At 42.1% G+C, this 14,921-nt stretch overlaps 1 protein-coding gene across 2 annotated transcripts in view; it reads right to left on the bottom strand.

The window, feature by feature from the left end:
- The window catches only part of LOC112248953 (C-Jun-amino-terminal kinase-interacting protein 1), a 125,898-nt gene that overhangs the window by 30,516 nt on the left and 80,461 nt on the right, over nucleotides 1-14,921 (bottom strand). For both annotated transcript variants that reach the window (XM_042320842.1, XM_042320843.1), the window contains one exon: nucleotides 741-822. In XM_042320842.1, the coding sequence (XP_042176776.1) occupies nucleotides 741-822 (82 nt within the window). The remainder of the gene's footprint in view (nucleotides 1-740; nucleotides 823-14,921) is intronic.

Below are 14,921 nucleotides of genomic sequence, written 5' to 3'. Positions count from 1 at the left end.
ACATGCTTTGAGAGCAATGTATAAAAATATTTTAATAAATTAAGTTATAATTACAACCATTACTAATGATTGGGGGTGTGAAGCAATGAAGAGAGTCAGATACTGTCATTATAAGGAGACACATGTATCCCAGAGAGCATGTAGTTGGCCAATACAGACAATTGTACCAGGAAGTGCCATTGGAATGGAGAACTATATTTTTCAAGAGATATCTGATCAAGAAAACAGCAATATAAAGCATCAAACCAAATTGGTACTAGTGGACCTAAAGATGACACGGTTATATATTAGAGAGACAGATGTAACTACAAAAGAACGGTTTATGTGTATGTGCGTCAAGAATAAAAAGTCAACCATTTTCTATTTGATTTTGCTATCCTTTCTGTCCATGCACATTTAGTGACAGCTAGGGTAATAGAAGCTTCATAGTTGTGCAGCACTGGCCATCTTTTTAACATCTGAGTCGGCGGTGCTAGTCGGTAACTCAACACACTCTCTCCTAGTTTTACATATACTGTAGTTCAGAGAGGCCATTCTAATTCATCCACAGACAGATTTTGGACAATGTTACAATGGATGAAAGGAAATATGTTTATAGTTCTAGGTGCAGTGGTTGATTCTGCAGTCACTGCTTTGTTAAAATCTACTAAATCAGCAAAATCAGCAACCCCCAAAAGATTTAAACTGGTGGTACGAGCCAGCAGTCTCCTGTAAAGTGAAGTGGTGGTGGAACAGCTCACCTGTTTTGAGGGGGGAGGATGAGAGCGAGACCTTCTCCTGCCAGCTGTACTTCTTACCAAATGAGTTGTTGTTTAATGTGTCCTGAGAGGGCAAGATAGAACGGTAAAAAAGAGAGATGAAGCGAGAGAGAATGACACGGCAAAAGAGAGGGAATGGAGAGATTGTGAGCGAGAGAGATTTGGATGCACAAAGTCAATGTACACAATCTCTTTCTCTACCCTGCCGCTCTCTCATTCACTGACTCACTCACTTTCACACAGACAAAGCTTTTATTCTGTTGAATGACCAGGGAGTCTTTTGTCTGTGCTCCGTGGTGTGCATTTAAAGGGACCCAATGTCCCTTTTCCAAGCTTGTGAAACACAAGCTGGGGGGCCAACAGCTCCCCTGTCTTACATCCAGAACCCCCACTGATTCCCCCCATCTGGTTTGGGGTAGAATATCTCTCTCTCTCTCTCTCTCTCTCTCTCTCTCAAACATTTAATTTTATGGCTATATGTGCTTATATCCACTCCCCTCCAACTGGGGGTAGTTAAAAAAAATTTAAAAGGCGTTGCCCATTATCCCAGGTGCATTTATACCTGTGTTCTCGGTTTGTCTGTTGCCAGTTAGTCTTGTCTTGTCAAGCCTACCAGCGTGTTTTTTATTACTCCTATTTCCTTGAGTCCCTGTTTTCCCGTTATTTGATCACTCTGCCTGCCTGCCGCTCTGTACCTTTCGGGCTCTGCCCTGGACTACGGACCCCTGCCTGCCCTTTGCCTGCCCCCTGTTTACATAGTAAACGTCCGTTATTCGAACGGTCTGCATCAGGGTCTTTTCCTGAGCCGTGATAGCTATATACTGAAAGATTATTGGAATCTCTGTGTGTAGCCGGACAGGTAGGATGACTGACAATAGTGAAGGTAAACAGGCGGTCATGGGTCAGGTGACTGAGAGGAATGGAGGAGACTGAGGCAGGAATTTACTGGATAGTATATTTTCCTGGATATTTTGTGTGTGCTGCATAACAAAGGAAACAGAATAACATGTACCAAATAAAATTCATATTCACAAAAGTGAAATCATAACAATCATTCTCATGACTAACATAATTAGGTAATTCAGCAATTCAGTTCAATAGGAATTCAATATGAAGCATGATTGAGTCATTTAGGATCATAAGGGTTCATCATAATCATGAGAATGCAAATAAATTGATCAGGTATCAATTATTCAATCAATTAATCAATTTAGGAAATAATAATTACGTTTCATACTATATACATATCAATGGCTTAATTGGCCAGTGATGATCTGTAGGGCCGTTGATTTGTGGATGCACAGAATATCTGGATTAGATGGAGCTGGGGGAGAGAAAGCAGAGAGGTCGGGCGGTGGTGATTTCCTCGTTTTAATGAATTGAGATCTCACCCAATAGATTTGAGAGTTTATCAAAATTTGATTTGTTTTCAAATTCTTTGTAACGTCTGTGTAATCTGAGGGAAATATGTGTCTAATATAGTCAAACATTTAGCAGGAGGTTAGGAAGTGCAGCTCAGTTTCCACCTCATTTTGTAGGTAGTGTGCACATACCTGTCTTCTCCTTTTTTGATAATTCTTTCCAATGTGTCAAGTAATTATCTTTTAGTTTTCATATGAATTAGTTGAGTCTACATGTAATTGTGTTTCTGTCCTGGGGATCTGTGGGGTCTGTTTGTGTTTGTGAACAGAATCCCAGGACCAGCTTCCTTAGGGGACTCTTCTCCAAGTTCATCTCTCTGTTCATCTCTCTGTAGGTAATGCATGTACAGAAGAATTAGTCCAATTCCCGCTAATTAGCAAAATCCAGAAAAGAGCCGTGAACAGGCATACCTACTCCGCCATGACCTCCGGATGAGGTCCTTGGTGTCCTACACCGCCTCGACGCCACTCGAGAGGTTTCACCTCCAACTAGTGGAGGGTCTCCTACCACGAGTCGTCTCAGCAAGCCAGCCCCCCAACCTACCCAGCAGTCCGCCCAGGGAGGCAATGCCCTGCTGTCCCTCCCGGACAAGTATGATGGGACTCCGGGACTCCATCCAAATGCCGTAGCTTCCTACTCCAGTACTCCCTCTATTTCGGCCATCAGATGGGAGCCCCCACCACAAGAGGCCCAAGGTTTCCACAGTCATTTGCCTGCTGACCAGGCAGGCCTTAGAGTGGGCTACAGCCATTTGGGAGAGAGGCGAGAAAGAGCTGGGTTCCTACGAGAGGTTCATGGCTATGTTCAGGGCAGTCTTCGACAATCCACCAGAGGTCAGAGAGGGAGGTGAGCAACTATTCCAACTCCAACAGGGAGCCCAGACTGCTACTGAGTACACCCTCACCTTCCGGTCCGTGGCAGCCTCCAGTGGATGGAATGAACCAGTGCTCTGCACCCTATTTTGTATAGAGGACTACACAAGGAGGTCCAAACTGCCAGGAGTGGCACCAGCTTCAGCTGTGTCCGATGCTTCCCAACCCAGGGTCCACTGGGGCAGAGGGCCAAACCCTTCCTAGGTTCCATGTCAGTTGAGAGTCCTGTAAGTGCCCTCCAGCCCATCATTTTGTCCTCCTGTATCGTTGGCCCCATGTTCACATCTACATCCCAAAACATCTGCCAGGCTCTGGAGAGGGAACCAGCACCTGCTACTTGCTCTCCTGAGCGCATCTATGTCCCCACAGGTGGTAAGAGACCTGGGCACACACATCCCTCGCCGCTGGACATCCAGCTTTCACCTGTACCATTCAATTCATCTCTGCAAAGTATTGGTGGCTCACCATGGCACAGGTCATCGCCCGCTTTTTCAACTCCTGCTCTGTATATGCCCAAACCAAATCTCCCGGCATGCTTCAGCAGGAAAACTCGTCCTTGGTCCCTTCTGTCCATAGATTTCTTACTGATCTCCATCCGTCTGGATAGTTTCACCATGGTTGTTGTGGACAACCGTTTTATCCTCTCTGGTCTCCTTACCACCCTCCAGGCCACTGAGGCACTGTTCCAGCAGGTCTTCTGGTACTATGGCCTTCCAGAGGACTTGATCTCTGACCATGGTCACCAATTCTCGTTGCGGGTATGGAGAGGTTTCATGGAGAAGCTGGGGGCCATGGCCAGCCTCACATCCAGGTACTGGCCTCAGTCCAACGGGCAGGTGGAGAGGACCAACCAGGAGCTGGGGAGGTTCCTAAGAAGTCACTGCCAGGACAGGCAGGGGGAGTGTGCCTAGTTCCTTCCCTGGGCGGAGTATGCCTAGAACTCACTTTGTCACTCCTCCACTGGGCTGACTCCCTTCCAGTACATCCTGGGATATCAATGGCCTGTTAGTTTTTCTTTAAGAAGCCCTCCTGTTCTCCACTCATTACCTGTATTAACTGGACCTGTTTGAACTTGTTACCTGTATAAAAGACACCTGTCCACACACTCAATCAAACAGATTCCAACCTCTCCACAATGGCCAAGACCAGAGAGCTGTGTAAGGACATCAGGGCTAAAATTGTAGACCTGCACAAGGCTGGGATGGGCTACAGAACAATAGGCAAGCAGCTTGGTGAGAAGGCAACAACTGTTGGCGCAATTATTAGAAAATGAAAGAAGTTCAAGATGACGGTCAATCACCCTCGGTCTGGGGCTCCATGCAAGATCTCACCTCGAGGGGCATCAATGATCATGAGGAAGGTGAGGGATCAGCATCGAACTACATGGCAGGACCTGGTCAACGACCTGAAGAGAGCTGGGACCACAGTCTCAAAGAAAACCATTAGTAACACACTACGCCGCCATGGATTAAAATCCTGCAGCGCGCACAAGGTACCCCTGCTCAAGCCAGCGCATGTCCAGGCCCATCTAAAGTTTGCCAATGACCACCTGGATGATCCAGAGGAGGAATGGGAGAAGGTCATGTGGTCTGATGAGACAAAAATTGAGCTTTTTGGTCTAAACTCCACTCGCCGTGCTTGCAGGAAGAAGAAGGATGAGTACAACCCCAAGAACACCATCCCAACCGTGAAGCATGGAGGTGGAAACATCATTCTTTGGGGATGCTTTTCTGCAAAGGGGACAGGACGACTGCTCCGTATTGAGGGGAGGATGGATGGGGCCATGTATCGCAAGCTCTTGGCCAACAACCTCCATCCCTCAGTAAGAGCAATGAAAATGGGTCGTGGCTGGGTCTTCCAGCATGACAACGACCCAAAACACAGCCAGGGCAAGTAAGGAGCATCTCAGGGTCCTGGAGTGGCCTAGCCAGTCTCCAGACCTGAACCCAATTGAAAATGTTTGGAGGGAGCTGAAAGTCCGTATTGCCCCGTGACAGCCCCAAAATGGATCAAATACTTATGTCATGCAATAAAATGCAAATTAATTACTTAAAAATCATACAATGTGATTTTCTGAATTTTTGGAGTTAATATCCAGTTTGTCTACGAACACATAATTTATAGGTTGGATTCATATCTCCATCACCAAAAATATAAGTATAAGTTTCTAGTTATGACTTATAAAGTATCGATACATTTCATTTGCTCTGTTAAACCTACCCTTTGGAATGACTTTGACAGCAACAGTGAATCTTTCTAGTTATTAACTAGATGTTTCATCATCTCCATTAGCTATACATTTTGCTATCGCATAAAAAATGCATACAACAAAATCTTTCAATACATTTCATATTAGTCCAACATTTTTCTGACATTTGGCTTGTAGTTCTTGTGCATGAAAGAAGTGGATACAATTTTCAAGGACCTACCAGAACTACGAGGGAGAGATAAACACTATGATTAGGGAGAAATCAAACATACAACCCCTGGGTGTCACCGTATTCCCACAGATCAATAGTACTTGATGGAGTCCACCAGCTTGCTGCACTGGTGTAATGTTAATTTTACATAAGATTTGTATATTAACATATCTACGATATTTTGGAGAAGACTTATGGATCTGTTTGACACGTAAACATTTCTGAGGTAAGGTAATGAAATGAGAAATGGCAATCCTGGAGAGATGGAAATACAATATACTTTGTGATATCAAATGCCTTATTTTCTCACACTTTAAAATTGGGGATGCAACCATTCATGAAGACAAATTATCTTAAGTATGTAGGCCCCTACCCGCTGAGTATAAAACATTATGGTTTTAATAAATACCCCAAAATAGACTGAATGGGCTTGTCATTCACACAGACATGAAAAATCAAGTGCATTTGATCTAAATATGGGTATACGAGGACATCTCGTGGTCCCCAGGTTTTTCATCCTCGGTCACTAGCTATCATAAATGTGTGTCTCCTTCACAAGCTTGATGATGGGTGAGTCCCCTTTCCTAAGCAAAAAAAACACAATTTCATATTTTATGCACTAGCATGCAATGAGATGTATTTCACGCAGATATTTACATTGCAACATGTATTGTCATTGACTAGAACAAAATATAATTGTATGAGCTATGCATCTGTGTACCAGTGTTTTTGTACCCCTCTACTATCTAGCTAGATGGAGCAGTCCTGACTCAGAGGCAGTCTGTTCATAGCTATCTTGCTAGTTAACTTAACTCATCAACCAGTATTTTCTTTGCTATGTCTGCACAGTGCCACAAATTAAAGCCTTGAATTTTGTATTTATTAAGGATCCCCATTAGCTGCTGCAAAGACAGCAGCCACTCTTCCTGGGGTCCAAACAAGCTAGGGGGCAGAATTTTCACTTTTGGATAAATAGCGTGCCCAATTTCAACTTCCTGTTACTCATGCCAAGAATATAAGATATGCATATTATTCATAGATTTTGATAGAAAACACTCTGAAGTTTCTAAAACTGTTTGAATCATGTCTGTGAATATAACAGAACTTATGTAGCAGGAAAAACCGAGAGGACTAACTGTTCAGAATTATTATTTTTTTCTTTCCCCATCTCTCTTCCCTATATTGTCTTTGCCATTGGAAATGTATTAGAAATATACTTTCAGTTCCTACATCTTCAGTGTTTGGAATATGGTTGAGGTTATTTCTTTGTTTTAGCAGGAAGTAGGCCAACTCAGAACGGGGGACCCTTAGTGATTTGCACAAGACATGATGAGCAGAGTTGGTTTATTTTCGTTCATGTATTGAATACAGTTGCCCCGTCTACAATTTGATCGATTATTAACGGTCGTTAATATTTTGGCAAAGTTTATAGGCAACTTTTGAAATATTTTGTAGTGACGTTGCATTTTTCTAAGCTGTTTTTGTATGGATCAAACGGCTTTAAAAATGGACATTTTTGATATATATATGGACGGAATTAATCGTACAAAGGACCAATTGTGATGCTTATGGGACATATTGGAGTGCCAACAAAAGAAGCTCGTCAAAGGTAATGCATATTTTATATTTTATTTCAGCGTTTTGTGTAGCTCATGCTATGCTAGCTCTTTTGTTTACTACTAGTTCAGATGGGTGCATGCTATCAGATAATAGCTTCTTATGCTTTCGCCGAAAAGCATGTTTAAAATCTGACATGTTGGCTGGATTCACAACGAGTGTAGCTTTAATTCAGTATCTTACATGTGTGATTTAATGAAAGCTTGAATTTTATAGCATTTTATTTGAATCTGGCGCTCTGCATTTCCCCTGGCAATTGGCCAGTTGAGACGCTAGCGTCTCCCTATCCTCAAGGCACTTACATTACATATAAAACAAAAGATAAAACAGTACATCACATAACATTATTACACCACTACATATCTACAATACAAAATGTATAATACCATCACACAACAATATTACAACGAATGTGTGTGTAAAGTGTGTGTGCTAGCGCTTGTGTGTGTCTGTACCTTTGTGTGTGTCTCTTCACAGTCCCAGCTGTTCAATAAGGTATATTTTCACCAGTTTTTTAAATCGGATTCTACTGCTTGCATTAGTTACCTGATGTGGAATAGAGTTTAAGGTAGTCATGGCTCTATGTAGCATTTTGCGCCTCCCATAGTCTGTTCTGGGGATTGTGAAGATACCTCTGGTGGCATGTGTTGTGGGGTATGTATGGGTGTCCGAGCTGTGTGCTAGTAGTTTAATAGGGATAGCCCCCTTTTTTTTTTTAAATTTCACTTAAATTACATATCAAAATCTAACTGCCTGTAGCTCAGGCCCTGAAGCAAGGATATGCATATTCTTGGTACCATTTAAAAGGGAACACTTTGAAGTTTGTGGAAATGTGAATTGAATGTAGGAGAATATAACACAATAGATCTGGTAGAAAATACAAATCTTTGAAATGCAAGAGAAAGGTCCCAGTTCCACCTATCACTCTGGCTGTAATTCTGATGGTGTCCATAAGATGGCAGCAGCGTATGTGCAAAGTTTCAGACTAATAACTTAAAGCTACAGGACATTTACTGTGAAGTCACCCAGGTACATATGGGCAAATCATGAGAGACATTTGCATTTATATTACATTTTTCTGCAGTATTAGTAGCCATATAAGTTCAACATTTGCAAAACAACCAGTTTTCATAACTTCATAACTCTGAATATTCTTAAAATGTTTGCCAAAAGGAAGAGGCATGCACCTGAAAAAGGTTAGCACCTACATTTAGCAACAGACACAGAGTTTCCGGATACTCCCGTAAAGCCCAGCTCATTGACTATCGAGCTAGCTTTGTTCGACCCCATTGGTGCTTATTTGACAAAGATACAGTCGTTCAAGTACCATGAAGGCGTCGCTCTCTGACCAAATATGTTGTCTTATAGGATATACTCCACCCCTAATGATATAGTGAAGTCTTGTTGCATTCTAGGATCTCTGAGGAATACATACAAACGTGATTTGACTCGTTGAAACAACGTTGAGGGTGATATTTTTACAGATTCCTTTCTTTGCAAATTGAACGAGTGGAAATACAAAATGGATCGTGCATGCTATATGGATCTATTTAGGATATGAAAAAGATTATATCTAACAAAACAACACTTAATGTTATCTCTGGGACCCTTTGCATGATAAATCAGGGCAAGATTTCAGAATGTAAGAACACATTTCATCTTCAGAGTTGAATTTATCAAACCTATCACGGTGAAAAAGTGTTTTATTGTTAGGAGCTCTCCTCAAACAATAGCATGGCACTGTCAATTGAACAGTTCAGTTATATTAACAACAATTTAAGCTTTCAGCCAATATAAGACACCTGTACTGTATGTACCGACATTTGTTGTTTCTCCAAAATCTGCGATCTTGACATAAGGCGCTGCATGGTTTACACTTCTCACAAAAACAAGTAGTGATGAAGTCAATCTCTCTTCCACTTTGAGCCATGAGAGATTGACATGCCTATTTTAATGTTAGCTCCCCATGTACTTTTAAGGGCCAGCCGTGCTGCCCTGTTTTGAGCCGATTGTAATTTTTCTTTGTGGCACCTGACCACACTACTGAACTACTGTCCAGGTGCGACAAAACTAGGGCCTGTTGGACCTGCCTTGTTGATAGTGTTGTTAAGAAGGCAGAGAAGTGCTTTATTATGGACAGACTTCGCCCCATCTTAGCTACTGTTGTATCAATATGTTTACAGTGACAGTTTACAATCCAGGGTTACTCCAAGCAATTTGCTCAATTTCCACATGAATTTCCACAACTTGCTCAATTTCCACATTAATAATTACAAGATTTATTTGAGGGTTTAGTGAATGATTTGTCCTAAATGCAATGTTTTTTGAAATATTTAGGACTAACTTATTCCTTGCCTCCCATTCTGAAACTAACTGCAGCCCTTTGTTAATTTAGGATAGGGGACGCTTGCGTCCCACTTGGCCAAAAAACAGGGAAATGCAGCGCGGCAAATTCAAATAAATGGATATAAAAATCTAACTTTCATTAAATCACACATGTAAGATACTCAATTAAAGCTACACTCGTTGTGAATCCAGGCGAAAGCAAATTTCAACCCTGCAGGTGCTACACAAAACATAAAACATGCCTTACCTTTGACGAGCTTCTTTTGTTGGCACTCCAATATGTCCCATAAACATCACAATTGTTCCTTTTGTTCGATTAATTTCGTCCTTATATATCCAAAATGTCCATTTATTTGATGCATTTGATCCGGAAAAAAACTGCTTCCAAAATGTGCAATGTCACTACAAAATATTTTAAAAGTTGTCTATAAACTTTGCCAAAATATTTCAAACTACTTTTGTAATACAACTTTAGGTATTTTTAAATGTTAATAATCGATCAAATTGAAGACGGGTCTATCTGTTTTCAATAGAGGATGGGAGGAAACTAACGCTACTTTTCATGTCTTGGCCAACTCTCAACAGTGTTACTCAGTTCCTAGATGGCATACTTCTTCATTGCACAAATGAATAACCTCAACCAAATTCCAAAGACTGGTGCCATCCAGTGGAAGCGGTAGGAACTGAAAACAGGTTCCTAACTAATATCATTTGCCAGTGAGAACTCACGGAACAGACAGAGACCTAAAAAATAAAATCTGAACGGTTAGTCCTCGGGGTTTTGCCTGCTACATAAGTTCTGTTATACTCACAGACATGATTCAAACTGTTTTAGAAACTTCAGAGTGTTTTCTATCCAAATCTACTAATAATATGCATTTCCTATATTCTTGGAATGAGTAGCAGGAAGTTGAAATTGGGCACGCTATTTATCCAAAAGTGAAAATGTTGCCCAAAATACCTTAATAAGTTAAGTGTTGCAGTCATTTCAGTCGCTGTAGTAGCTGACGTGTATAGTGTTGAGTCATCTGCATACATAGACACACTGGCTTTACCCAAAGCCAATGGCATGTTGGAGGTAAAGATTTTAAAAAGTAAGAGGCCTAACTCTTTATCCACAATATAGCAGGGGGTGTAAAGCCATAACACATATGTTTTTTCAGCAGCAGACTATGATCGATAATGTCAAAAGCCGCACTGAAGTCTAACAAAACAGTTTTCTCATCAATTTCTCTCAGCCAATCATCAATCATGCGTGTAAGTGCTTTGCTTGTTGAATGTCCTTCCCTATAAGCGTGCTGAAAGTCTGTTGTCAATTTGTTTACTGTAAAATAGCATTGTAACTTGTCATACAATTTTGTACAAAAGTTTACTAAGGGTTGGTAATAAGCTGATTGGTCGTCTATTTGAGCCAGTAAAGGGGGCTTTACTATTCGTGGGTAGCGGAATAACTTCTGCTTCCCTCTAGGCCTGAGGGCACACACTTTCTAGTATGTCTGCTTTTTTCCTATCAGGTTGTCAGACCCTGGTGGCTGGTCATTGTTGATAGACAACAACAACAACAAAAAATGCACCTGTCCACACTCATTTTACGGAATTCAAAATTACAATGCTTGTCTATCATCATTTGGTAAAATCAAATCAAATGTATTTGGTCACATACACATGGTTAGCAGATGTTAATGCGAGTGTCGTGGAATGATTGTGCTTCTAGTTCCGACCATGCAGTAAAATCTAACAAGTAATCTAACAAATTCACAACAACTACCTTATACCCACAAATGTAAAGGGATGAATAAGAATATGTACATATAAATATATGGCTGAGCGATGGCCGTCCGGCATTGACGAGATGCAGTAGATGGTAAATAATACAGTATATACATATGAGATGAGTAATGTAATGTAATATGTAAACATTATCAAAGTGGTGATGCGCTGTGCAGACCGCACTACCCTCTGGAGAGCCTTGCGGTTGAGGGCGGTGCAATTGCCATACCAGGCGGTGATACAGCCCGACAGGATGCTCTCAATTGTGCATCTGTAAAAGTTTGAGTGTTTTAGGTGACAATCCAAATTTCGTCAGCCTACTGAGGCTCCCTCTGCTGTTTCCTGAAGTCCACAATCATCTCCATTGTTTTGTTGACATTTAGTGAGAGGTTATTATCCTGACACCACACTCCGAGGGCCCTCACCTTCTCACTGTAGGCCGTCTCGTCGTTGTTGGTAATCAGGCCTACCACTGGAGTGTCATCTGCAAACTTGATGATTGAGTTGGAGGCGTGCATGACCATGCAGTCATGGCTGAACAGGGAGTACAGGAGAGGGCTAAGAACGCACCCTTGTGGGGCCCCTGTGTTGAGGATCAGCGGGGTGGAGATGCTGTTTCCTACCTTCACCACCTGGAGGTGACCCGTCAGAAAGTCCAGGACCCAGTTGAACCCCTGGGTCTCGAGCTTGGAGTTTTGGAGGGTTTGGAGGGTACTATGGTGTTAAATGTTGAGCTGTAGTAAATGAACAGCATTCTTACATAGGTATTCCCCTTGTCCAGATCAGATAGGGCAGTGTGCAGGCGATTGCAATGTCAGTGGACCTATTGGGACGGTAAGCAAATTGGAGTGGGTCTATGGTATCAGGCAGGGTGGCGGTGATATGATCCTTGACTAGTCTCTCAAAGAACTTCATGATGACAGAAGTGAGTGTAACGGGGCGATAGTCATTTAGTTAAATTACCTTAGCTTTCTTGGGAACAGAAACTATGGTGGCCATCTTGAAGCATGTGTGGACAACAGATGGATAGGGATAAGGCTTGAATATGTCCGTAAACACACCAGCGAGCTGGTCTGCGAATGCTCTGAGGACGCGGCTAGGGATGCCGTCTGGGCCGGCAGCCTTACGAGGGTTAACACGTTTAAATGTTTTACTCACTTTGGCCACGGAGAAGGAGAGCCCTCAGGCTTTGGTAGCGGGCCATGTAGGTGGCACTGTATTGTCCTCAAATCGAGTAAAGATGTTGTTTAATGTGTCTGGGAGCAAGACGTCGATGTCCGCAATAGGGCTGGTTTTCTTTTTGTAATCCGTGATTGACAGTAGACCCTGACACAAACGTTTCGTGTTTGAGCCGTGTTTGAGCCGTTGAACTCTACTACATCTATACTGATGCTTTGCTTGTTTGATTGCCTTGCGGAGCGAATAGCTGAACTGTTTGTATTTGGTCATGTTTCCAATCGCCTTGCCATGATTAAAAGCAGTGGTTGGAGCTTTCATTTTTTGTGCGAATGCTGCCATCAATCCACAGTTTCTGGTTAGGAAAGGTTTTAATAGTCACAGTGGGTACGACATCTCCAATGCACTTTCTAATAAACTCTCTCACTGAGTCAGCATATACATCAATGTTATTGTCTGAGGCTATTCGGAACATATCCTAGTCCACGTGATCGAAGCAATCTTGAAGCGTGGATTCTGATTGGTCAGACCAGCGTTGTATAGACCTGGGCATGGGCGTTTCCTGTTTTAGTTTCTGTCTATAGGCTGGGAGCAACAAAATTGAGTTGTGGTCAGACATGCCAAAGGCAGAGCGGGGAAGGGCCTTGTATACATCGCGGAAGTTAGAGTAGCAATGATCCAGAATGCTTCCAGCTCGTGTCGCGCATTCAATATGCTGATAGAATTTAGTAGGTCTTGTTCTCAGTTTAGCTTTGTTAAAATCCCCACCTACAATAAATGCAGCCTCAGGATGTATGGTATCCAGTTTACATAGAGTCCAGTGAAGTTCTTTCAGGGCCGATGAGGTATCTGCTTGGGGGGGGGGGCATGTTCCCGTGAAACAGAGAATGTTACAATCTCTAATGTCTCTCTGGAAGGCAACTTGTGCCCTAATTTCGTCCACCTTGTTTTCTAGAGATTGGACATTGGCAAGTAATATGCTCAAAAAAAAAAGTGGGGCGTGCATATGTATTCACCCACTTTGCTATGAAGCCCCTAAATAAGATCTGGTGTAACCAATTAACTTCAGACGTCACATAATTAGTTAAATAAAGTCCACCTGTGTGAAATCTAAGTGGCACATGATCTGTCACATGATCTCAGTATATACAGTTGAAGTTAGAAGTTTACATACACCTTAGCCAAATACATTTAAACTCAGTTTTCACAATTCCTGAATTTAATCCTAGTAAAAAGTCCCTGTTTTAGGTCAGTTAGGATCGCCACTTTATTTTAAGAATGTGAAATGTCAGAATAATAGTAGAGATAATTATTTATTTCAGCTTGTATTTCTTTCATCACATTACCAGTGGGTCAGAAGTTTACATACACTCAATTAGTACTTGGTAGCATTGCCTTTAAATTTGCAAGACTTGGGTCAAACATTTTGGGTAGCCTTCCACAAGCTTCCCACAAGTTGAGTGAATTTTGGCCCATTCCTCCTGACAGAGCTGGTGTAACTGAGTCAGGTTTGTAGGCCTCCTTGCTCGCACATGCTTTTTCAGTTCTTCCCACAAATTTTCTATAGGATTGAGGTCAGGGCTTGTGATGGCGACTCCAATACCTTGACTTTGTTGTCCTTAAGCCATTTTTCCATGCTTGGGGTATGCTTGGGATCATTGTCCATTTGGAAGACCCATTTGCGACCAAGCTTTAACTTCCTGACTGATGTCTTGAGATGTTGCTTCAATATATCCACATAATTTTCCTTCCTTCATGATGCCATCTATTTTGTGAAGTGCACCAGTCCCTCCTGCAGCAAAGCAACCCCACAACATGATGCTGCCACCCCCGTGCTTCAAGGTTGGGATGGTGTTCTTCGGCTTGCAAGCGTCACCCTTTTTCCTCCAAACATAACGCTGGTCATTATGGCCAAACAGTTCTATTTGTTTTTCATCAGACCAGACTCCAAAAAGTACAATCTTTCACCCCATGTGCAGTTGCAAACTGTAATCTGGAATTTTTTTGGCGGTATTGGAGCAGTGGCTTCTTCCTTGCAGGTTATAGACACTTTTGTACCCGTTTCCTCCAGCATCTTCACAAGGTCCTTTGCTGTTGTTTTGGGATTGATTTGCACTTTTCGCACCAAAGTACGTTCATCTCTAGGAGACAGACCTGAGCGGTATGACGGCTGTGTGGTCCCATGGCGTTTATACTTGCGTACTATTGTTTGTACAGATGAACATGGTACCTTCAGGCGTTTGGAAATTGCTCCCAAGGATGAACCAGACTTGTGGAGGTCTACAATTTTTGGGGGGGTCTTGGCTGATTTCTTTTGATTTTCCAATGATGTCAAGCAAAGAGGCACTGAGTTTGAAGGTAGGCCTTGAAATACATCCACAGGTACACCTCCAATTGACTCAAATTATGTACATTGCCCATCAGAAGCTTCTGAAGCCATGACACCATTTTCTGGAATTTTCTGGGAGTTGCTTAAAAGCACAGTCATCTTAGTGTATGTTAAATTTATAACTTAATTAATCTGTCTGTAAACAATTGTT

Source organism: Oncorhynchus tshawytscha, linkage group LG04 (genome assembly GCF_018296145.1).
Source record: "Oncorhynchus tshawytscha isolate Ot180627B linkage group LG04, Otsh_v2.0, whole genome shotgun sequence".
NCBI classification, from domain to species: domain Eukaryota; kingdom Metazoa; phylum Chordata; class Actinopteri; order Salmoniformes; family Salmonidae; genus Oncorhynchus; species Oncorhynchus tshawytscha.
The sequence above is the reverse complement of the archived record's forward strand: the minus strand, read 5'-3'. Positions and strand labels throughout refer to the sequence as shown.